This window comes from Theropithecus gelada, chromosome 3 (genome assembly GCF_003255815.1).
Source record: "Theropithecus gelada isolate Dixy chromosome 3, Tgel_1.0, whole genome shotgun sequence".
Classification (NCBI taxonomy): Eukaryota; Metazoa; Chordata; class Mammalia; order Primates; family Cercopithecidae; genus Theropithecus; species Theropithecus gelada.
This window is the reverse complement of record NC_037670.1, coordinates 167,918,370-167,940,122: the sequence shown is the minus strand read 5'-3', so window position 1 is coordinate 167,940,122 and position 21,753 is coordinate 167,918,370. Positions and strand designations below refer to the sequence as shown.

At 51.1% G+C, this 21,753-nt stretch overlaps 2 protein-coding genes across 6 annotated transcripts in view; one reads left to right on the top strand and one right to left on the bottom strand.

The window, feature by feature from the left end:
* Window positions 1-7,246: 7,246 nt before the first annotated feature.
* FAM131B (family with sequence similarity 131 member B) lies at window positions 7,247-16,622 on the top strand. 5 transcript variants are annotated; one of them, XM_025378296.1, is made up of 7 exons: window positions 7,247-7,435; window positions 9,860-9,969; window positions 10,237-10,272; window positions 10,585-10,678; window positions 10,980-11,177; window positions 12,614-12,757; window positions 13,015-16,622. In XM_025378296.1, exons 1-7 carry the CDS (start codon window positions 7,408-7,410, stop codon window positions 13,485-13,487), a joined length of 1,083 nt encoding a protein of 360 aa, XP_025234081.1. In that variant the 5' UTR covers window positions 7,247-7,407; the 3' UTR covers window positions 13,488-16,622. The 5 variants fall into 5 exon arrangements, with proteins under 5 accessions (XP_025234081.1, XP_025234086.1, XP_025234082.1 ...); XM_025378299.1 differs by lacking the exon at window positions 7,247-7,435 and adding an exon at window positions 7,943-7,998; XM_025378301.1 differs by lacking the exon at window positions 10,585-10,678 and having other exon boundaries at window positions 7,264-7,435.
* Window positions 16,623-18,149: 1,527 nt separating this feature from the next.
* Window positions 18,150-21,753, bottom strand: part of CLCN1 (chloride voltage-gated channel 1) — a 37,347-nt gene continuing 33,743 nt past the window's right edge. Inside the window, exons 21-23 of the mRNA XM_025380252.1 lie at window positions 19,679-19,783; window positions 19,501-19,587; window positions 18,150-18,560 (exon numbers count right to left, since the gene is read on the bottom strand). Of these exons, the coding sequence (XP_025236037.1) occupies window positions 18,189-18,560; window positions 19,501-19,587; window positions 19,679-19,783 (564 nt within the window). The 3' untranslated portion in view covers window positions 18,150-18,188. The remainder of the gene's footprint in view (window positions 18,561-19,500; window positions 19,588-19,678; window positions 19,784-21,753) is intronic.

Below are 21,753 nucleotides of genomic sequence, written 5' to 3'. Positions count from 1 at the left end.
GGCAGCTACTGGAGACGATCAGGACAAGCCTTCCAGTTCCGGTTCTCATTGGTTCTCCATGGAGGAAGGAGTATAAAACTGGCAGATAGGCCTACTGAGGCTGGAACAAACAACTGCCTTGGATTCCATATTTGATCTTTCCCTCTCTTTGTCAGTGCTCTGGGATTTGCTTGACCTCGAAAGATCCCATATGGTTCCTCTCTCTGGGATTGATGAACTCCATTTTTTACTGCCCACCTGGCCTCTGACTCATGGTTGCCCACACTCTATGCCCTGCCTCCTTGGTCCTGGCATCCTGCCTGGTCGCTGCTGCTTGTGGCCTGGTCATGGCGAGGACACCCCGAGGCGCTGTGTGTGCTTTGGGCCTGACTAGGAAGCAGCAGGAAAGCGCTGACATTCTTCCAGGTTTTCTGGCAGATATGCAGGATCCCTGGCTTGACTTTTGTCATCAGAATGTTTGGATGGAACCCCTAAATCTGCAGTAGGGGTTGCAGGCTTTCCCACAAACCTGCTTCCCAAAGAAAACACAGGGCAAATGCATCCCCTTGGTCACCTGAAGCATAGGCTCTATGACAGTCACCAAAGAAGCAGTTGTCTGGGCACTCTCTTCTGCTGAATCCTACGGAACGTGATTTGGGGACGTTGACCTGCCCATGCAGGAGGGCTTTGGCTCATGGAGACCTGGGGACTGCACCAAGGAGAACGTACCTGCCACCTTTGCCCATGCTGGTAAGCTTTCTTTTTCTTTTTCTTTTTTTGAGATGGAGTCTTGCTCTGTTACCCAGGCTGGAGTGTAGTGGCGTGACCTCGGCTCACTGCAACCTCCGCCTCCTGGGTTCAAGCAATTCTTCTGCCTCAGCCTCCTGAGTAGCTGGGATTAAAGGTATGCACCACCACACCCGGCTAATTTTTGTATTTTTCGTAGAGACAGGGTTTCACCATGTTGGTCAGGCTGGTCTCAAACTCCTGACCTCGTGATCTGTCCGCCTTGGCCTCCCAAAGTACTGGAATTATAGGCATGAGCCACCGCCCCTGGCGATAAGCTTTCTTATCTAACTAAAAATGGAAGTGAGCTCACCTTAGATCCCCAATATTTTACAAGATTTCAAGCCTTATCTAAAAGTCAAATGAGCATGACCTGTGCTGGTCTATCTTTCATAGTGTCCAATAGATCAGAGATTGGTAATGTGAGGCCTTTTTGTCTCCACCACCAACACTGAAACCATAGAACTTCTGCCATGGACTGTCTCATCCTCTAGCCATCCTTCCTCAGCAAACTTGCTGTGCCCCAGCACAATGGCCAGGACCCTCATCTGTTGATTACTCTGGGAACCCAGCTGGGGATGGCAGGTAGGGGTCGGGGAGAAAACTATATCGACCACTAGAACAGATTCTATGGCCACTTCCTACACTGTGGGAATACAGCTTACACACTGCGAACACCTGCACTCATCCATGACTTGCCTCTGAGTCTGCCCCTGTGTATGAATGGGGTCCCTTGTCAGCAACCTAATGCCCCTAAACCCCACTCTTGGTCCCCCTGTTGACTGAGTGTTTAGGAAATCACTCTGATTTTAAAGAAAATAGACCTCAGGCTGGGTGCAGTGGCTCACGCCTGTAATTCCAGCACTTTGGGAGGCTGAGGCAGGTGGATCACCAGAGGTCAGGAGTTCGAGACCAGCCTGGTCAACATGGTGAAACCCCATCTCTACTAAAAATACAAAAATTAGCCAGTCGGGTGCCTGTAGTCCCAGCTACTCTAGAAGCTAAGGCAGTAGAGTTGCTTGAACTTGGGAGGCGGAGGTTGCAGTGACCCGAGATCTCACCACTGCACTCCAGCCTGGGCGATAGAGCAAGACTCCATCTCAAAAAAAAAAAAAAAAAAAAGAGAATATAGACCTCTGTTACTGACCGTTGTGATTTCCACCCAGTCCCCAAAACTGTTCTTACAAGTTCTCCAGCATCAGCACTCTCACTTCGGACCTTTAGCAAACAGGGTATTTGAGAACCACTAGGAGTGCCCCAGAGCTGACTGATCTTCAGGGCTGCCTGAAGATAGAGACTCTGACACCATACAAGGACATTGATAAGTAGGGACTAAGACACTTATCATCAGTATTTTATGAAAGCACCAAAGAGTTATTGCTACAAACCACTCTGAAGAAAGATCATTGCTTTTCCATTTCAAAATTTAGAAATGTAGATAGATGTATTCCTCTCTTCAGCTTATGGTCCCACCTTAATTAAAGAAAGGCAAGCGTGAAAGAATGTGTATCCACTTAAATGTCCTGAGCTGAGTAACTTTAATGTTTTTAAGTGAACAAATAAAGCACTTTCTACAACATCCGAAACGGATTTTCCATCTGAGGAGCTGAGTTTAAATGCTGGCTCTTTTGGCCAGGTGCAGTGGCTCACGACCATAATTCAAGGATTTTGGGATCCTGCGGTAGGAAGATTGCTTGAGGCCAGGAGTTCAAGATCAGCCTGGGCCATACAGTGAGACCCTGTATACAAAAATAAAAAGTTCAAAAATTAGCCGAGTAGGCCAGGTGTGGTGGCTCACGCCTGCAATCCCAGCCCTTTGGGAGGCCAAGGCGGGTGGATCACTTGAGGCCAGGAGTTCTAGGCCAGCCTGGGCAACATGGTGAAATCCCATCTCTACTAAAATATGCACATACAAAAAATTAGCCGAGTGTTGGGGCACATGCCTGCAGTCCCATCGACTTAGGAGGCTGAGGCAGAAGGATCACTTGAGCCCAGGAGCTTGAGGCTGCAGTGAGCTATGATCACGCCATTGCTCTCTAGCCTGGTGAGCGTGAAACCCTGTCTCAAAAACAAAACAAAATTAAACACACACACACACACACACACACACACACACAAAAGGTGCTAGCTCTTTCTCTTTCCAACAGTGTCACAATAGGCCATGAACAAGTTTCCATGTCAACAAATGCAGTCATAAAATCTTAGGGAAAAGGAAGTTAACTGAATTCTCAGTCCCAGTTCTCTCAACTGCAAGGCAGAAAGAATATCTTTCTTAGAGGTTTGTAAGAATAGACTGAAAACTCTATTCTTTAAATCAATTGTAAATTGATATTTGCACTTTAAAGTGCGTTTTATTTTTTTCTCTATCTCTCTCATTCTGACTCTCAATAGATGATCTCGCCTCCTACTTGTCAGAGAAAAGTAGATGTCGTCAGACGGGAATCCCTCATTCTCCCGACACTAAACATGCAGCCCACTGGCATCTGCCCCGTCTTCCCTGCTGCTGGAAGAAGAGCTGGACTCCTCCCGTATAGTCTCATCCCCCTCCCTGAGCTCTGCTCCCATCTCTTGAGGTGGTTTTAGGAATTTACATTCAATATTGATTAATCTTCCCCTCTCTTATACTTTGAGCCTCCCCTTCTCAATTGAATATTTTCATAGACCTTTAACTTTGATCTAATATATCCCAATAAAATAAAAGGAACACTTGATTAAGTTGTGTTTTGCAGCCGTCTCTCCATTTGTTGGGATGGATGTGAAGCTTTGGTACCTTCTTTCAATCCTGCAGGTACCACTGAAGTACCTACAGTTGTCCCTGGAGACCCTAGCCGCAAAATGGGATAAGTGTCTTGCCTAATCATTTTATCTGCGGGTTAAGCCCCTGCAGAATTAGTGAATCCCCCCCAACTGAATATGTATTTTAAGTCCAGAAGTTCTTAAACATTTATGTGCCCCGGACCTCTTTGGCAACCTGGAAAGTCCATGCTTCCCTCTCAAAATAATATTAAAAGTATAAAGTAAAATACATATAATTACAAAGGAAATCAACTATATCAAAATGTAGTTATAAAATTGTGATATCATAATACATCTGCTTCCTTTTATGGAAGCATTAAATCAGAAAAGGTAGAGGCAGGTTTAATACTACCATAATTTCAAAGTAGTGATAGACATTAAAGGATATTGTAAAAAATTTTCAGGTAATACAAACATCTGTGACTTCTATTTGATTAAGACACAGTATGATACAATACCTCAAATACTACTGTGGTTTTCTGTCTACTTGTATAACTGAGGTAAATGGGGAATTTCAGTTACAAGTGACTGAATGTAAAAATGGAATTTTTCCCATCCACAGTTATAGACTCTGGGTTTTGTCCATGGGTCCTGGGACAAGAATCTCAGTTTTAGATAGTACTGTCGCTGAACTTGATTGGTTCCTTTTGTCCAAGAACTATCCACAGGAGATTAGGAACACACACCAGCAACAACAGAGAGAATGGAAGGCATAGTCTCACCTTGGGGCTGTGTCTCAAAGGGGAAGGGTTAGGAAGTGCCAGCGCCACAGTGGGGGCATTCTGCCAAAGTCCTATATTTTTAGACTTTGGAAATGAACTGGTTAATATACTGATTTCATTGTCGAACTACAACCTTTGAGTGGCGGCAGAGACTTACACAGGCTTTCCCATAAACTACTTGGGATGGAAAGAACGACAAGACAGGAGGAATGTGTGTGTGTGTGTGTGTGTGTGTGTGTGTAATTTGTTTGTCACCCAGGCTGGAATGCAGTGGTGCAATCCTGGCTCACTGCAGCCTTGACCTCACTGGCTTAAGCAATTCTTCCACCTCTGCCCCCTGAGTAACTGGGCCCACAGGCACCTGGCACACACACCCCGCTAATTTTGTATTTTTTGTAGAGACAAGGTTTTACCCTGTTGCCCTCTGCTTTCAAACTCCTGGGCTCAAGTTATTTGCACACCTTGGCCTCCCAGAGTGCTGGGATTACAAGCGCGAGCCACGGCGACTGCCTGTGTGTAATTTTTAAAGAAAAATGGGTATACTCTAATTCTTATAGCCTATTGTTTTACAGTGTCACAATAGGCCATGAACAAGTTTCCATGTCAACAAATGCAGTCATAAAATATTATTAATGTCTGCCTAATATTCTATTATGGACGTATACCATAATTTATTTAATACATCCCCAGGTTTGAATGTATAGGTTGTGTATAACCTTCCTTATCATGTAAACAGTGCTCTGATGAGTGCTGTAGTTAAATTGTTGTCCACATTCTATTTTTATTTCTTTGGAATATTCCTATAAAGGGAATAGTCATAGGACAATTCAGTAACAACCACAACAGTGATAGATATTTTAAAGATTTTTTTTTTTATCAGTACTGTCAAATTGTCCTCAAGAAGGGTTGTTCCAGTTCATACTAGAACTAGGATCTTTGGCCTTGGCTTAGAAGATGGCAAGGCAACTGGGACAATGGCCCTAACTAGTGAGAAGTAGCAGAACCTTTGTATAAGAAGCCCTGCAGGGAGCAGGAAGGAAGCTGGCCAGGAATACGCCTAGAATATTCTACTTTTTTGTGTGTGGGTAGCGGGGAGGGACTGGAAATACCTTCAAGACAGAATGAGACATGGGACTGAGTCTCCAAGACCTGGAATCCCTCATGTTAAATCATTTGGATAAATGCAGCCTTATATAGTTGTATTAAGGAGACCAAGGGGAGGGGTTTGCATCTAAGTTGGGACCACAGTAAGAGATACATAGTCATATATAAATATATGTATTACTCAGGGAGAGCCATAAGGAGACAGAAGTTTCAGGTGGGAAGGCAAGAGCATAATGGCCACGTGGTCCATTGCCTCATTACCTGGTCAGTCCCGTCGTGTTTTCTCTGCTCAAATAATAGGGATGTGTGGGCAACTAGAATAATGGAGGTTCTTTGTTCCTTTTTTTTTTTTTTTAATCATCTCTCCATCTTCTTTCCTTTGCAACTGGACAGCATATTCCATGAGAGCAGAAACCATTAGATACTTCTTTTATATAACCAACAATAGTAGATATGAAAAAAGAAAATGCTTTCTAATTCTCTCCACTGTTGAAATAAGGTGGCAGATCCTGCCACAAACTACACTAAACGATTAAAATCTAAGCAGACCTGCAACTGATTATTATCTCTTTCCTTCCCGCAGTTTTATAGATGTAGATTTGGTTTATTTCTTCATGCACATACACCAAAGGTGGATTCTCTCACCATAATCCCATCTCCCCAATCTGCAATTCAATTGTTAGCGTCTTCTCCCACATCTTCATCTGCCACCCCATGGGATTTAGCTCTCCACTCACAATCTAAAGGTTACAAAGTTACATCCATAAGACTTAGTTTCCCTGTTAGGAGCCCACATTAGGGACCCCTGGCCCATTACCTTCTCTCTCTGCAACCTCGGAGGGACCAAAAATGGGCGAGGTGTAGTCAGAGCCTGGATGGGCACTTGCTTCTGTGAATGCCCGCCTGTCCACTCTCTCACACTTTGGGCTTTCTGGGTATAGCTTAGACAAAAAGGTCTCCTTGCCCTTTCTCATACATCTTTTCTGGACTCCACTTCTTGCCTGCTGTAACCAAAGTGCTCACTTAACCCTTGCAACTTAGACCTTCATCTCCTCCCCATGTATCTACCTGGCCCCATCCCACGAGCCAGAGGCCAGTCTTTCTCTTTGCTGCTTCGGGACCGCCTTGCTTTCATTTGTCCAAGAAGACCACGTCTCAGAAAAGTTACATTGGATTCAAGACGATGTCTTCTAGCCAGCCTCGGGTCCTGACATTGTTGTTAGTCTACTGCGAATAAACTATGCTCGTCATACTCTCCCATCCCCAACCAGGCCTGGAGCTCGACTATCTGCATATCCCTACACCCACCCCTGAATGTCCAGCGAGCATAGAGAAGTGACCCACACGATCCACTTGCAAAGACTTCATGTTCTGTTTGGGTGGACAAAATAGCGCACTTGAAACGCAGAGCCCAAAGCTGTGTCCAATCACGTTTCTGTGTGTGTCCCAGATGCGGCCCCAGGAAGAAAACAAGTGTTTGCGGAATTTGGTGGCCAAAGGCCCTTCGGCCCGGCTTTATTCTCACCACCACCCCACTTTCTCTCAGGGCATCCCTGCCCCCAGCCCGCAAAATCCATCAACCAGAACCTCGGGGTAGGCCCTGGGTTCGTGCCCCGGTTCCCGAAACCCAAGCCGGGGTTCTCCAGGCGAGAGCCCCGGGAAAGGGGCTGGGCACGGGCAGGCGGGGGGGCGCGGCGGCGGGGGTCCCAGATCCCCGAGGGAGCGCCGCGGCACGGCCTGGGCAGGGGCGGGGAGGCGTGGGGCGCAGCCAATCCCCGGGCCGCCCCCTCCCAGGCCGCGGCGAGCCGAGCCGGGGCGGGGGAGCCAGGCGGCGGCGGCGGCGGCAGCGGCGGCGGCGACGGAGCTGCCGTGGGGAGGGATGGAGAGGGGAGGGGGGAGCGGAGCCGAGCGGAGACAGCCGCGGCGCTGCAGAGCGGCTGGGGCGGCGGCGCGGCTCCCGGTGCTCCCCCCGGCGCGCGCCCCGAGTCGGTGAGGGCCCGGCCCGGCGGCCCCCGGAGCCATGGGCTGCATCGGCTCCCGGACTGTGGGTGGGTACCGCGGCCGGGCGGGGACAGGGCTGGGCCCCCCGGGCCGCCCTCCCACCCCCTCCCCCATCCCTCTCCTCGCGCGTCCGGGCGCCCCGCTCCGCACCCGCCTTGCCCTGCTAGCTCCTTCACTTTCCCTCCGTCCGCCCGCGGTCCCTCTGTCCCTCCTTCCTGCCCGCTCTCCTCTCGCGCCTCCGGGGCTGCCATCCCGCTCGGCTCGGTTCGTTCTCCCCGTCGCCCTCCCGCAGGCGCGGTCCTCTCCATCCTCTCCATCGTCCTCCTCTCCTCTCCTCCGACGCTCGGCCCGACGCTCGGTCCCCTCATCCCTGCCCCTCCAGGCCATCCACCTCTGCTCCGCCGTCCCCAGCGCCTCCTCGCATTCCCCACTCCGGAGCAGCCCCCCGCGAAGGACCCCCGGCCTCCGCGCCAGCCCCGAGTCTCTTTCGCACGCCCCCCACGCCACCCCCTGCTGCCGCCTCCATCTGGCTCGGGTGCTTTGCCCCATCTCTCTCCCTCTCCGTTGCCTTTTTCTGTCGTTCCTGCCTCCTCCGATTCGCTTTGTTCACGTGCGTTTTCCCTCTGGGGCGGGGGCGGGATGAGCCCGGGTTCCACGCCCGGAGGGACCGGGCCAGGGCCGGGTGGAGGGAAGGGGCTGGGGGACGCGGGGAGGAGGTGGGGGCTTCGAGGCGCTGAGAGGGGTCGGGAGCGCGCGGCCCGGGAGGGTGGGGCCGGCCCTGCCTCGGCAGCAGGGGACCCGCCGGCACCTGTCAGCGGGGGCCGGCGGGGCGGGGCCGGCTCTTTATTTACCTTTGACGCGGGGAGGGAAGAGAGGCGCCTCCTAATCCACCTTCTCCCTCCAGCTTCTGCCTGGCTACCGCCCCAGACCCCCACCCAGGCATCCACTCCACTCTCGCCGCTCAGCGAATTCATCCAGCCCTCTCCCACCCCCTCCCCCATTCTTCCCCTTTCCAACTCCCAATTTCTCCCGCCTACACCTCCTGGTGACCTCAGGCTGAGAGAATAATTCGTATTATTATTACAAACAAACTCACTCTCCAGAAGCCTGATTTCCCTGAGACCGGTTTATTTCCATGGATACCCCCTCCTCCTCTGCTTTCACCCCTTCTCCCTGGCTCTCCCCCTCCCCGCTGCCCCCCACAGCTCTGACTCAGCTCTCCGTCTCCCACAAAGGCCACCCCCCGCTCCCCTCTCCCCCCGCCGCTGCCCTCCCCTGTCTCCCTTCTCCTTAGGCTCTTCTCCGCCTGCCCCATTCCTGCTGTGTCCCGAGGGCCATCTTTTCTCTTTTCCCCCAGTCACCACCCCGCGGAGCCCCAGGGAAGAGCAGGCCAACTTTGGAGGGTCCTCCCTCCTCAGTCCAGTTCACCACAAGCCCCTTCCTTTCCCCCACCCTTGCTGATGTGCGGAACGCCTCCTCGTGCCCAGCCCCATTCAATGCTCCCCTTCCCAAAAATGGAGCTGACCCTAAACTCACAATTGTAAAACCTCATAAGTATAAAGGGTCTGTATGGTCAGATGGTTCAGGCAATCATCTGATGCTTGAATAGTCCCTTTAGGAAGACCCAAGCTCTTCTTCCCCAAGACTTCCCGGAGCACCATCCTGCCCTCAGTCCAGGAGTCTCCACCAGGAGCTCTGTCCTGGCTCTAACAAGCACCCTCCTTCTCCTGAGTCCTGCAGTTTCCCACTCAGCCCTCAGACCCTGTCCACCCCTCCCACCATCTTCTGTCTTCTCTCTGACTTGAATTCCTATTTTCTTAATTCCTATTTTAAAAAGTTCTCTCTTCTCCTTGTGCTCCCCACCTTCCCTCCACTTTAATCCATCACTTGTGTCCCCACAGTCAGGTGAAATGCCTCCAGGTCATCCTTGGCTTCTCAGCTCACTGTTTCTGGGAGGACACACCCAGCTCCTTGCTATCCAACTCCTGCCTCAATTCCCAGGAGTCCTCTTCCAGTCAGTCAGACTCACGGACGCTTAGGAAGGGCCCACAGTTGGAGACACATCCCTGCCACCCTAAGCCTAGAGAAAAGCCCTTCACTAGAGCAGTTCTGCCCTTATCTATAGACTTGTAATAGAGGACAGCCCAGCTCCCATACAGAAACACTCCAAGAGTCCTCAGGAAGGAATAAGAATTGATTTTCTGATAAAACCCAACCTCTGACCCCTCCACATAAACAACAACAAATAAGGCCATATATCAGTTATTCTGAGTGCACTATTCTTGGTTGAGCTAAAACTGGATATTTGGGCTCAGCATTACCACTTGTCTCTCCTAGAATTTGGAGAGCGCAGGAATATAAGAGGAAATGGGCAGCTGGGGTAAGGGAGGGGTGTGAAGGGCTGGCCCCAGGGTGTCACCTCGGCTGCACAGGGAGGTGAGGGCGGGCAGCTAACTTTCTGGCCCCCTCAGGGAACGAGGTGATTGCAGTGGATTGGAAGGGCCTGAAGGATGTCGATCAAATCAACATGGACAGCACCAGCTCACTGCACGGGAGCAGCCTCCATCGGCCATCGACTGAGGTGAGACCTCACTCAGCCACCCCGAGTCTCTAGCTGCCTGCACTTCCTCAATTCCAAGGCAACAACCTAAACACTCCTTCAGACTGACACTTCTACAGAACATTTCTCGCAACACATGCCAAGCAGTCCACACGGAGAACCCAGGCAGTGGTGTCAACCTCAGGAAAGCCCTCACATCCCGCACTCGTGGAAGGCCCTCTGAGGAACGGGGCTTCCTTGCATTCCTGTGAGTGACTGGGATGCCCATTCCCTTTCCTCTCTCCACAGCAAACTCGAACTGATTTCTCCTGGGACGGCATCAACGTGAGTGCAGCTGCCCCCAGACCTCCCCATCCTCCCGAACTCCTCTTCCTTATCTTCTCCCTTGCACCTTCCAACGAGCACGGTATTCCTTGGCTCCAACAGGCACTGTGAGCCCTCACATTCTCAACCTGTGCCCCAGCTTTCCAGGGCACTGGGGGCATATCCCTCCTTGGGACTCTTGGGTATAGTAGCTTTCCTTATCATCTGCCCTAGCTCAAATACTTTTTCCTGGAAACCATGAACCTTCTCCAAGTATAAAGCACGCCCGTACCTTCTTATTTCTCTGCCCTTCCTCCCACGTTCCCAACCCAGCTCTCCATGGAGGACACCACTTCCATTCTTCCGAAGCTTAAGCGAAACTCTAACGCCTATGGCATTGGGGCCCTGGCCAAGTCATCGTTCTCAGGTGAGACTCCCAATGTAGGAATGCCTTCAGACAAAATAATGCTGACAGACTCCTTGGCTCAGTCTCCCTGCTCCTTCGAGGTTGATGAAGACCCTCATCCTCACACCCTGACCTATTCACCCTTCTGTCAAGCCTCCCATCTTCCAGGCCATTCCCCCCACCACCCCATCTATGGAGTCCTTAGGGGAGCCTGCCCCAGTGGGATGGAGTCTCATGGGGCTGGGGTGGGAGGAATGGGGAGGGTCTGGTTATGGGTGTTGTGTGATATTCTGGAGGATGTGGGAAATGTCTGGCCCTGTAGGGATCTCGCGGAGCATGAAAGACCACGTGACAAAGCCCACAGCCATGGGGCAAGGCCGGGTGGCCCACATGATTGAGTGGCAGGGCTGGGGGAAGACACCAGCTGTTCAGCCACAACACAGCCATGAGGCCGTGCGCAGGGATACGGATGCCTACTCCGATCTCAGCGATGGCGAGAAGGAGGCACGTTTTCTAGCAGGTATGTGCACCCTAAAGCCTCAAGAGACACATTTTCAGGATGAGGTGGATGGCCTCCAACCTCATCCCCTGTGGCAGAATTAGCTCCATCCATATTTTGACCATAGATTCACATTTCCCAAACAGCTCTAATTCTAAATATTTTGATGTGCTAATTCAAATAAGTGCTCTTAAACATATTTTTATAATCATCTCAGAAAATGAGTGGAATTAGATGGGGATTTGTGCGTCCACCCCACAAAAGAAGGCACCCAGATGCCTTCTCTCCTCATCATGAGACTGTCCAAACCCTGAACTCCCTCAAGTGCAGGAAAAAAAAAGTGCAGGCCTTGGTCTTTGAAAGAAAGAAATACCTTGGGGATTTCTTTTAGTCTTTGCCCCTTAGCATTTCGAGTCATGAATTCGCCTACTAGACTCATTACTTGTGACAACCACTAGAAGATTAAGGGAACTGTGTGAGGAGATGGGAGGCCTACAGAAGAGGTTTAATTCCAGGAAAGTAGTGTAGGTCTGATAACAGGCATGCAATGTGCCTACAAGAGTGGCCAAGCCCTAGTGCAGGTCTAAATAAGATGCCTAGAAAGGGATAGGTCTGGAAGAGAAAGGAAGTATCGTTGTGTTGGTGATACGGGTGGGAGGAGAAATATCAGTGAAGAGGGTCACAAACATGTAGGGTGGGGACCAGGGACAGTACCAGCTTCAACGCACTCATGGATTTGACTAGAATAGGGATCCCATCCCTATAGGAAAAGTCTACCTATCCCCTTTTCCTTCCAATCCCTTGAACTTCCAGTTTTATATCATGGTGGACCCACAAGCCCATGATGCTCTCTTGGGGATCTCTGTTGATCTTGAAATCTACTCTCTAGATTGCAATTCCTAAAAACCTCCAAAGATAAATTTCTGGAAATCCCGAATTTGAATCTCTTAGGATATCTCACCAGAAGACCCGTAACTCTTTCCCCTAGGAATCCTAAATCTGACTTTTTAGGAAGTCCCCCACAATACTCCATTCTCTGGGGACATACACAAAGGCTGTGCTGTCCAGTACATTAGCCACTGGCCTCATGTGGTTATTGAGAACTTGGTATGTGGCTCTTCTGAATGGAGATGTGCTTTTAAGTGTAAAATACCAGCTGGATCTCAAATGCTTCATATAAATAAAAGAATGTAAAATATCTCACTAATGACTTTTATTTCAATTATATGTTGAGATGAAAATCTTTTTATATATCGAATTAAATAAGTTCTATTATTTCAATTGATTTAACCTGTTTCTTTTTAATTTTAAATGTGGCGATTGGAAAACTTAAAATGATATAAGTGGCTTGCATTGTATTTCTACTGAACAATGCTGCACTAAGATGTCTTCCTACCCCACGCACGTGTCTAAAGATTTCGTGAGATATTTTGTGGTCGTTGCATTTCTTCCTGCAGGTGTCATGGAGCAGTTTGCTATCTCTGAGGCCACACTCATGGCCTGGTCTTCCATGGATGGTGAGGACATGAGTGTGAACTCCACCCAGGAGCCATTGGGCTGCAACTACAGTGACAACTACCAGGAATTGATGGAGAGTCAGGGTGAGAGATGTTCCGGAATCCAACCTCTGGAGCCTGCAAGGCCTCCCCAACTATCTCAGCTGCCTCCACTCAGCTCCATTCTTTTAAGACTTCCTTGTCCATCTCGGCTTTCCCATTGTCTTCCCTACTCCCTGTGCGCTCTGTATCTTACTCCCGGTTCTCTGTGCTGTCTCTTAGCTGTCTCTTGTGCTGTCTGTGCTGTCATTCCTGCCCTTGACATTTTGTGACCCCACTGACCCCCAGGATTCTTTTTCCAGATGCCCTGGCTCAAGCCCCCATGGATGGATGGCCTCACTCTTACGTGTCCCAGGGTATGTACTGTCTGGGGTCATCAGATGCCTGGGAAGCCAGCGACCAGTCCCTCATTGCCTCTCCAGCCACAGGATCCTATCTGGGGCCTGCATTTGATGACTCACAACCCAGCTTGCATGAAATGGGACCTTCCCAACCGGCTTCAGGATACTCTGCTCTGGAGCCTCCACCTTTGCTGGGGGGAGACACTGACTGGGCTCCAGGGGTAGGTGCGGTGGACCTGGCAAGGGGCCCTGCCGAGGAGGAGAAGAGGCCATTGGCCCCTGAGGAGGAAGAGGATGCAGGATGCCGGGATCTGGAGTCACTTTCCCCAAGAGAAGACCCTGAGATGTCTACCGCTCTCAGCCGGAAGGTGTCTGACGTCACATCCTCAGGTGTGCAGTCATTTGATGAGGAGGAAGGCGAGACCAACAACTAGCTTCCTCCCCCAATGCCCTGCCTTCCACTCCCACCTGAGGGCCATGGCTGTGACCCATACATTCCCTCCCCCCAGCAGTACAGCTGAAACCGGTGAGACAACATTGGGGAACCCAGGAGCTTCCAGTCCTCTCCCGGAAATGGAGGGCCAGGATGGGATTTTATCCAGGCTTACACTCTAGAAACCCACAGGCCTGGGAACTGAGACCTGGGCAACTAGATGGCCATGAGCTTGGTATGACTGTGGAGAAGGACCTGGGCTGCGGGCTTCTGGGTCTGTGCTGACAAAGCCTCCAGTGTGTGCACCCTGAAGACGGGGGCAGTGCAGCTGTGCTCAAGACTGGATCTCAGTTCTTCACTCCCCGATTTCGTCTTCCAGGCGCCGTAACTGTGCTGTCTGAATGCCTCCTTTCTCCATTTCACTCTTGCTTTTCCCAACTCTGTTTTCTCTGGCTGTGGCCCCAGCTCATCCTTACTGAGAGAACAGACCTTAGGGGCTGTTGGACATGGCTGGACAGGCGCAGGGGAGGCTGCCTGAAGGGCACGTCCATGTGGAGGGTGGAGAGGCTGCCTCAGCGGGTCATTTGGCTTCTGAGATCAGGTGGACGTGGCAGCTGAGACCTACAGGGGGCACAGACGTGGTTCTTTCTATCAAGGCCTGCCTAGAGACAAGAGTCACTGAGGAGACCAAGAACAAACACAGCCCCTTGCTCTGGGATCTTGAATATCCCATGGCTGAAAGGAGGATCCTAAGGATCTGGGAAAAGACCCAGCTGGGGCTGGCTGCTCCAGCTCTTGCTTCCCTTTCAGCTTTCTTCCATCCCTGCTCCCGGAGCCTGGCCCTGAGGAGGGTGCGGGGACACCCATCTTGGATACACCAACGCAGGATGCAGGTGTCACCAACAGCGGGGGGAGCATGAGGGCTGTCTCCCCCTATCCACCCCTGTCCTCTGAAGCTGTTTACACTTTTCTCTTTGCCTTTTCTACATTTTTATAACTTCTTGGGCACTCAGGGTTGAGTGGGGTGGAGGGAGGAGTCCGGTGCTGTCACTCCCTCAGCCAGTCAGGGTTGCAGCTGAGGGCCAGGGTGGGCACTCGGCACCTTCTGGCCCTTCTTCAGCTCCTCCCAGGACTCCCAAACAGCTTCACAGCTGTCCTCCCTGCCTCCCCAGGCCTCCTACCGGAGGAAGACAGGAAAATTCGCGGATTCTTCTTTCCAGGATGGTGTATGGTGAGACACAAGCTTGCCCTCCCACACTTGGCATCCATGCTGGTGGGGACTGAGCAGCATATGCACCCCAGCACTACTGTAAGAGCACAGGCAGAGGACAGGCGGAGCGAAGCAGCGGCGCTGTGGACTGGAGAGCACTTGGCCCTGCCACTGCCAGGGTAGCCCCTCCCCAGCCCTTGGCACAGGCAGAGTTTGGGTAGGAGAGAGAGGCCTAAGAGGCTCACTGCCCTATCTCTTTCTTTCTTCACACCCTTCCAAGGCTCCAGCTCCCAGGCTTGTGTCCTACCCACACTCTGTCAGGAGTTCTACCACTTGCATCCCCTGCTGGAAGGGAGCACTGTCGTCCTCTCCCAGCCTTGGGCACAAACTTTGCCCTCACCCCCAGGTCCCAGAACTTATTATTTTATAATGAGGAGGTTGAGAGTTGGGGTGTTTCTGTCCATCTATGATCTTGTTCCGCCATCAAGTTCATACTCTCCTACACACACTCCTGGGATGCAAGCAGGGCAGGGGGTTCTGTGTCTTCCCTGGAAGGGGGACAATGGTTATCCTGAGGCTGGTTTTTGGAGGAAACATGGGCTTAGGCAAGGGGAGCCAAGGCAGGTGCAGTCACCTAACTGAATCCTCCTGTACAGGGGAAGAGTCCTCTTGTACTTGCTAACATGTGCTAACTCCGTGTCCCAGGACCTCATTTCCAGGAACTCTGAGAGGTGGTTTAGCATGCCCGCCCTGGCAGCTGTTCCCCACCCATCTCCTGCTGCAAGCTCTGGGGTTTTGCATGTTCATGTGACCTTCCTTCCTCGGGGTCCCTGGTTCCTCACCTTCTCCAATGTGTGCTATTCCCACATCACCTCTTCCTGTCATCTCATCCTCTCAGTGCCCATATTATCTCCCCAGACCACAGTGGACAGCTCAGCCACTGAGTGCGTTCATTCATTACAGTTCCTTTTTGCTCAGGCCCGGGGGAGTTAGGAAAGGTAGACCACAGCAGCTTTCATTCCTCCTTCCCTTTCCCAAGGAAGCCACATGGTCCCTGACAAAAGATGACTAAAGGTCTGAAGGACTCTAGCAGGGTTGATACATGAACCTGGTGTCCCCAGGGTGCTGGCATATTGCTGCAGACAGAAATCAGGTGGGGGTCTGTCTTCTGCAAGGAGCTCCCACCCGCTCTGAAGACAGAGACTGAGGAGCTGGCTTGGGACCATCTTAGGACTCTTCTGGTGCTGGGGGCAGGGTGCATGGGGGTTGCTTATCGCCTATTTCAGGGGGTGGGGAGGGGCATGTGCAGGAAGAGGCTGCTGCCGGGTGGGAAAGGGTGGCTTTTCCTTTGGGGTTAAGGCTGTGCAGCACGTTTTACAGCAGTCCTGGAACAGGGCTGTTTTTATATTCTTGTGAATGAAACTGCTCTTGCTAAACGATTTTCTTTTTTTGGGGGGGGGGTGCACTTTCATTTTCAAATGACTTTATTAAATGAAAATCCAAATCTTCCATTCTTCCCCTCCATTGCCCCCTCCACCCCCACACACCTTCCTTCTTGTCCTCATGTTGAAGTGGGGATCCTGGGGAATGAGTTTAGTATCTTCTCCTCGTCCTGACCTATACATCCCACACACCATCTTCCAGGTCTGGGAAATATCCATTTTTATGGCCAGTCTCAGCATGTTTTCTTAATGTGACATTCCCACCCCAGGCCCAAGAGAGATTCTATGACATATATTACAGAGAGAATTCTATATCAATATATATAAATATTATAGATTATGTACACAAGGGCATGGGCTCAAATGCCCACTGCCAGTCCCCTACCCAGGCTTCAACGTCTCTCTTGGCCTGGGGAAGTGGGAGGGACGTGATGCTGGAGAAGGTTACAGGCTGTGTTCAATGACACTAAACAGAACATGGTGGTATCCTCTGGCTGTGACTGTCTTATTTGGGGGATGGAGGAGACTGGGAACAGGGGAGGCAAAGGAGGAGAATGTCGGAGTGGGGGCACAATGGCAGAATTAAGCAAAGCGTACGGGATGGCAAGGTTTGGGGAGAAAAACCTTGGGTACGGAGCAAGGGTTTGGGGATGCTCACAACACCTGGCCTCCCTTTGTAGAGAAAGCGCGCTAATGGAGTGCACAGCCAGGCTTCCTGCTGCTGATCTGGGGAGGGTGAAGATGTGAGTGTCCCAAGTGCGGGCAGCACTCAAAAGCCCTGCCATCTTGACGCTTAGCTCCTAACTCTCCACCCCTAGGAGAGGCATCTGAAGAACCAGTCTAAGAAGGGGCTGGTGTCTGAGTGATCCAGTGACCTAGCTGCTCTGAGCCCTGATTCTTGGCAGGAGAGGCCCTGGCTAGAGCAGCTCCAGGGCAGAGCTGACCTTTGGCAGGACAAGTCAAGAACTACAGTGGAGCCGGGCGCAGTGGCTCAAGCCTGTAATCCCAGCACTTTGGGAGGCCGAGATGGGCGGATCACAAGGTCAGGAGATCGAGACCACCCTGGCTAACACGGTGAAACCCCGTCTGTACTAAAAAATACAAAAAACTAGCCGGGCGAGGTGGCGGGTGCCTGTAGTCCCAGCTACTCGGGAGGCTGAGGCAGGAGAATGGCGTAAACCCGGGTGGCGGAGCTTGCAGTGAGCTGAGATCCGGCCACTGCACTCCAGCCTGGGGGACAGAGCGAGACTCCGTCTCAAAAAAAAAAAAAAAAAAAAAACAAACTACAGTGGAGAGAGGGAGGATGTGTTTCCTAGGGAGTAACCTGGACACTGGAGGGCGAGGAAGCTGTGCTGTGGAATAGAAGGTTTTCTGCCAGAGGGAGTCAGCGGACATCATGGGGGCACGATTGTTGGACAACAGGGCACCTGCTTCTCTCAGTGCCCTAGTCACGGCCTGGCCTGGAGACGCATCGGGGTCAGAGGCAGATTGCAGAAGCGGACGTGGGCCAGCGCAGGGCTCCAAGAGAAGCGGCTGTGGCTGGCCTGGAGGCACATTCTGGGGTGGTCAGTGCCTGAGGCCATAGGATGGTCCCATCCCCTCCTCCAACATGGCACTTACAGGGCCACAGTCGTTCTGGGCCTCCCCTCACCCCACTTCTTGTAGACACTGAGGCACAGATAGCACAGTACTGGGACAAGAGCACTGGGGAATTGTTGGGGGCAGCGGGAGGCAGAGAGAGGCAGGGGATTCCCTTGCTGCATACCAGGAACACTCAGGAAGCCCCATGGAATATCAGGGGTGCTTTGCTAGGGTTAGGGCCACCTGCCTGGCTGGGAATGGGGAGAATAGTCGAAATAATTGACCAAGGCTCCTCCCTGCCTAAATGCTGATTCCTCCTTTAAGACTATCACTATCACATTAAAAAATTCCTGGAAGAGGCATGGAATGTGGCATGACCTCGCCACATTCAGGATGCACCCTGCCCCACACAAGTTCACCCTCAGACTGGGCCTCCGGACAGTCTTTATGAGGAGGTCGTGGGAGGGGGTCAAAGGATCAGTTCATCCTCATCCTCCTCGTCTGTGGATCGCAGGCTGGGGCCCTGCAAGATGTCAGCCAGCTCCTCTTCCAGCCCTGGACTCTCCACCAGTTCCAGCTCCTCCAGCTCACCCTCTACCTTGCCTGGGGCCAGGGAGAGAGGGGGCTCTGGGGAAGGGGATGGCACAGGGGTCTCTGGGGAGGCAGCAGTCACATCCCCTGCTCCAGTGGCTCCAGGCCTATCCTCAGGCAGGTTCCAGTTCTCTGTAGAAGGTGGGGGTCCCCCGGGACTCTTTCGAGTTGAAGTCGTGTTCCGGAAGCTGGCAAGGGGAGGGCGGAGCTGCACCCCAGACTTGGTGTGCCCCTCAATGGCCTTCTGTAGCTGAAGAGCAGTGGGAAAGGAAAAGCGGGTAAAAAGTTGGAAAAAGAAAAAAGATGGGGGCAGTGAGAGACAAACAGAAAAGAACAGATACAATGAAAGGACAAAAGAACAGGAAAGATACAGAGTGGCAAAAGGGGGAGAAAGAGAAACAGACAATAAGGAACAACCAGAGAAAGAAGACAGAAAAAGGACAAGAAAAGGGGCGTGACAAAAGATCCACCTGCCCAGACTCAGACCCTTGGGTGACCTCTTCCTTCCTAGTGACCACCTGCAGCCACATCCCCCCACTGCCCTATTTCCACAGCTTTCCCCAAAGCACATCCCCGAGAAACAGTGACTCATGCCTGGAACCCCATCTGAAACCCACACTATCTACGGAAGATCACATGGGCCCCATCTGGGGTGGAGAATTCCATTCCCTTCAGGGCTGTGGCCATAACAGGCTTTGTAGTCTCCTCTACCTCGGCTGGCTGCTTCCTCTACCCTCTCCAATCTCTGCATAAGAAATAGAGAGGGGAGCCGGGCCCTGGTGGCTCACATCTGGAATCACAGCACTTTGGGAAGCCAAGGTGGGCAGATCACCTGAGGTCAGGAGTTCGAGACCAGCCTGCCCAACATGGTGAAACCCCATCTCTACTAAAAATACAAAAAATTAGCCAGGTGTGGTGGAAGGCGCCTGTAATCCCAGCTACTCAGGAGCCTGAGGCAGGAGAATCAGTTGAACCTGGGAGGCAGAGGTTGCAGTGAGCTGAGATCACACCACTGCACTCCAGCCTGGGTGACAAGAGCGAAACTCTGTCTCAAAAAAAAAAAAGAAAGAAATAGAGAAGGGAATCTGAGGGGACTTCTGAGATGCTAATATCCCCTCTGTCCTCCCTGCATCCCCTTATCTTGTGCCCAGCCTCCCTCCTGCTGCTCAAATGGGACACATCGTGATTACCTCCTCCAGGGCCAAGACGCCCCTGAGCTTCCCCATGCTGGTCACATAAGCGAGGTGGAGGCCGAGGAGTGAGAACAGGGTGTGAGTCTGAGGACGAAGAGCACAGGTCAGTGCATGTTCCTTGCCCCACAGCTCTCCTGCCTTCCCTGCAGCCCTGAGCAGTCAGCAAAGGACTCACCTTGTGCAGGGTTGTCTGCTCCACCAGCTGGAAGGGAGACTGGTCAATACAGCAGGAATCAAAACAGACAGGTTGGCTCAGCTGCTCCTGCTCCCAGGCCTCAATCTGTCAGCCAGAGGATGAAAGTCACGAAAATCACGGAGCCTCCTTTCACCCCAGATACCTGATTTTGATCCCAAACAGCCCTCCTAGCCCCTGCCCAGAATCTGGAAACATGCAAGAACTGATCACAGATCCCCCAGATCAGAGGCCCTCCTCCTTCTTCCCGGGCACAGAGCCTCTCTGCCCTTCCTCATCAGGAACCCCCAACCTACCCTGCAACCCCCAGGTACCCAGAACATCCCTCCCTGTTCTAGGCCCCAACTCTCCCATCCCCTGGCATCCCAAACATTTGTTATTCCCAACCTATCTTTCCCATCTATTTTCCATGACTACTATAAGATGCGGGGCTCCAATCAAACCAGACTGCTTTCTGCTCTTCAAACACGCCTTCCCCTTTGTCTTTGCTGTTCTGACCATCTAGAGTTCCTTTACCTGCCCTACCCTGTCCCTGCAGTGTACGTATTTCCTGACTCTCCCAATCAGACGTGCCTCTCCCTTTTTAAAATTCTCATAGTATTAGCTGGTCTCACCTTTTCAGAAATGACATTGGCCATACTTCCTGCTGTATTGGCATTTGTCTTACCTTTGCACTTGTCTTGAGTGTTATGTGGTATTGGCTGCTGTATATTGTGAAGAAACTACCACATCACCTCTCATGCAGGGAACCATGGTGAGTACTTGTTGAAACTGAAGAGCTATACTGGACCTCATGGCACTTACTTGACTTGAGCAAAGCCAGTTTTTGTTTGCTTGTTTTTGTCTATGACAGAAGCATTAAGGCACAAAGGCCAACCATCCTCTTGACTTTAGATATGCACACCAAAATTCCCAAGAGTCCAAATAATCCATTACATCTCTGGCTCTCATACATTTTTCTAAAATTTCTAAAATCTCTTTTCAGTCAGTACCCTCTGAATGATCTAGAACTCTATTTTCCTATTTGTCCAAATCTACACCTCTCAGACTTCAGAGAACATCACCAAAGGGCATTATATAGATTTAGGATCTAGTGTGTAGCCCATAGTGACGCTCACTCCACCTGTCCTGTCCTGATATTTCTGGATTACAATCATGCCTCCTCTATACTCTCATCTTCCTGACTAATGGATTACACAGGGTTACATAGCATAGGATGGATGACCACTTAGCAGGTGTGTTGTAGAGAAGATTTAGGTATAGGATGGGGGCTAGACCTTGCCAACCACCGTTTGGTCCATCCCATCCTCTTGGTCTTTTCTATGATCATCTGTGGCCTTACGTTCCATTTTTGCCTTGCCTTAACAATAACACAGCAACATTTTCAGTGAATGATTATCAAGTACATCCTCTTTGCCAAGCATTATTCTAATTGCCGTACCCGTCTTAGCTCATTTAATCTTCTCCAATAACTCTATCATTATCTTCACTTTATAGATGAGGAAACAGAAGCACAGTGTGGAAGTCATTTGCCCAGGATTACACAGTCAGTAACTGGTGGAGCTGGGCTTCTAACCTTGACTGCTGTTTGCATTCCAGGTGCATCTCCAGCTTTTGCCCAAGGGATGCAGGACGTTGCTGTTGAGGCTGATGTGTTCCACTACTTGAATAAGCTCGGTACCAGTTAGAAACAGAGCTCTGTGTGTACTCCAGAGTACGCAGAATTAAACAAATCCTAGTAGGGACTTCTGGCAACACATAATTGAATCTTTCAATACTCCCATACTGCCCCCATACCGTTTTTTGGTCAATATCAACATCTTGATATTGTCAAGGGTATCATCTGGTCTGAAAATTGTGTTCAAAATATCCTGAATTTCAACTCCTATTGGATCTTATCCCTCTAAAATGTCTCAGTGGGTCACATGGGAATTGGTAGCTCCTTGAAGTCCTCCCTGGGAAAGACATAAGCTAGAAATGGTGGTCTATCTTACTTTTAATCCCTGGCTGCACTTTATTTCCAGTGGTCATTTGATAGCCACACTGATAAACTAGCT

Coding starts and splice junctions, on each gene's coding strand:
- FAM131B (XM_025378296.1), top strand. CDS start 7,408: ATGGGCTGCATCGGCTCCCGGACTGTGG. Junction 10,273..10,584: donor TCTCCTGGGACGGCATCAAC/GTGAGTGCAGCT, acceptor TTCCCAACCCAG/CTCTCCATGGAGGACACCAC. Junction 10,679..10,979: donor GGCCAAGTCATCGTTCTCAG/GTGAGACTCCCA, acceptor CTGGCCCTGTAG/GGATCTCGCGGAGCATGAAA.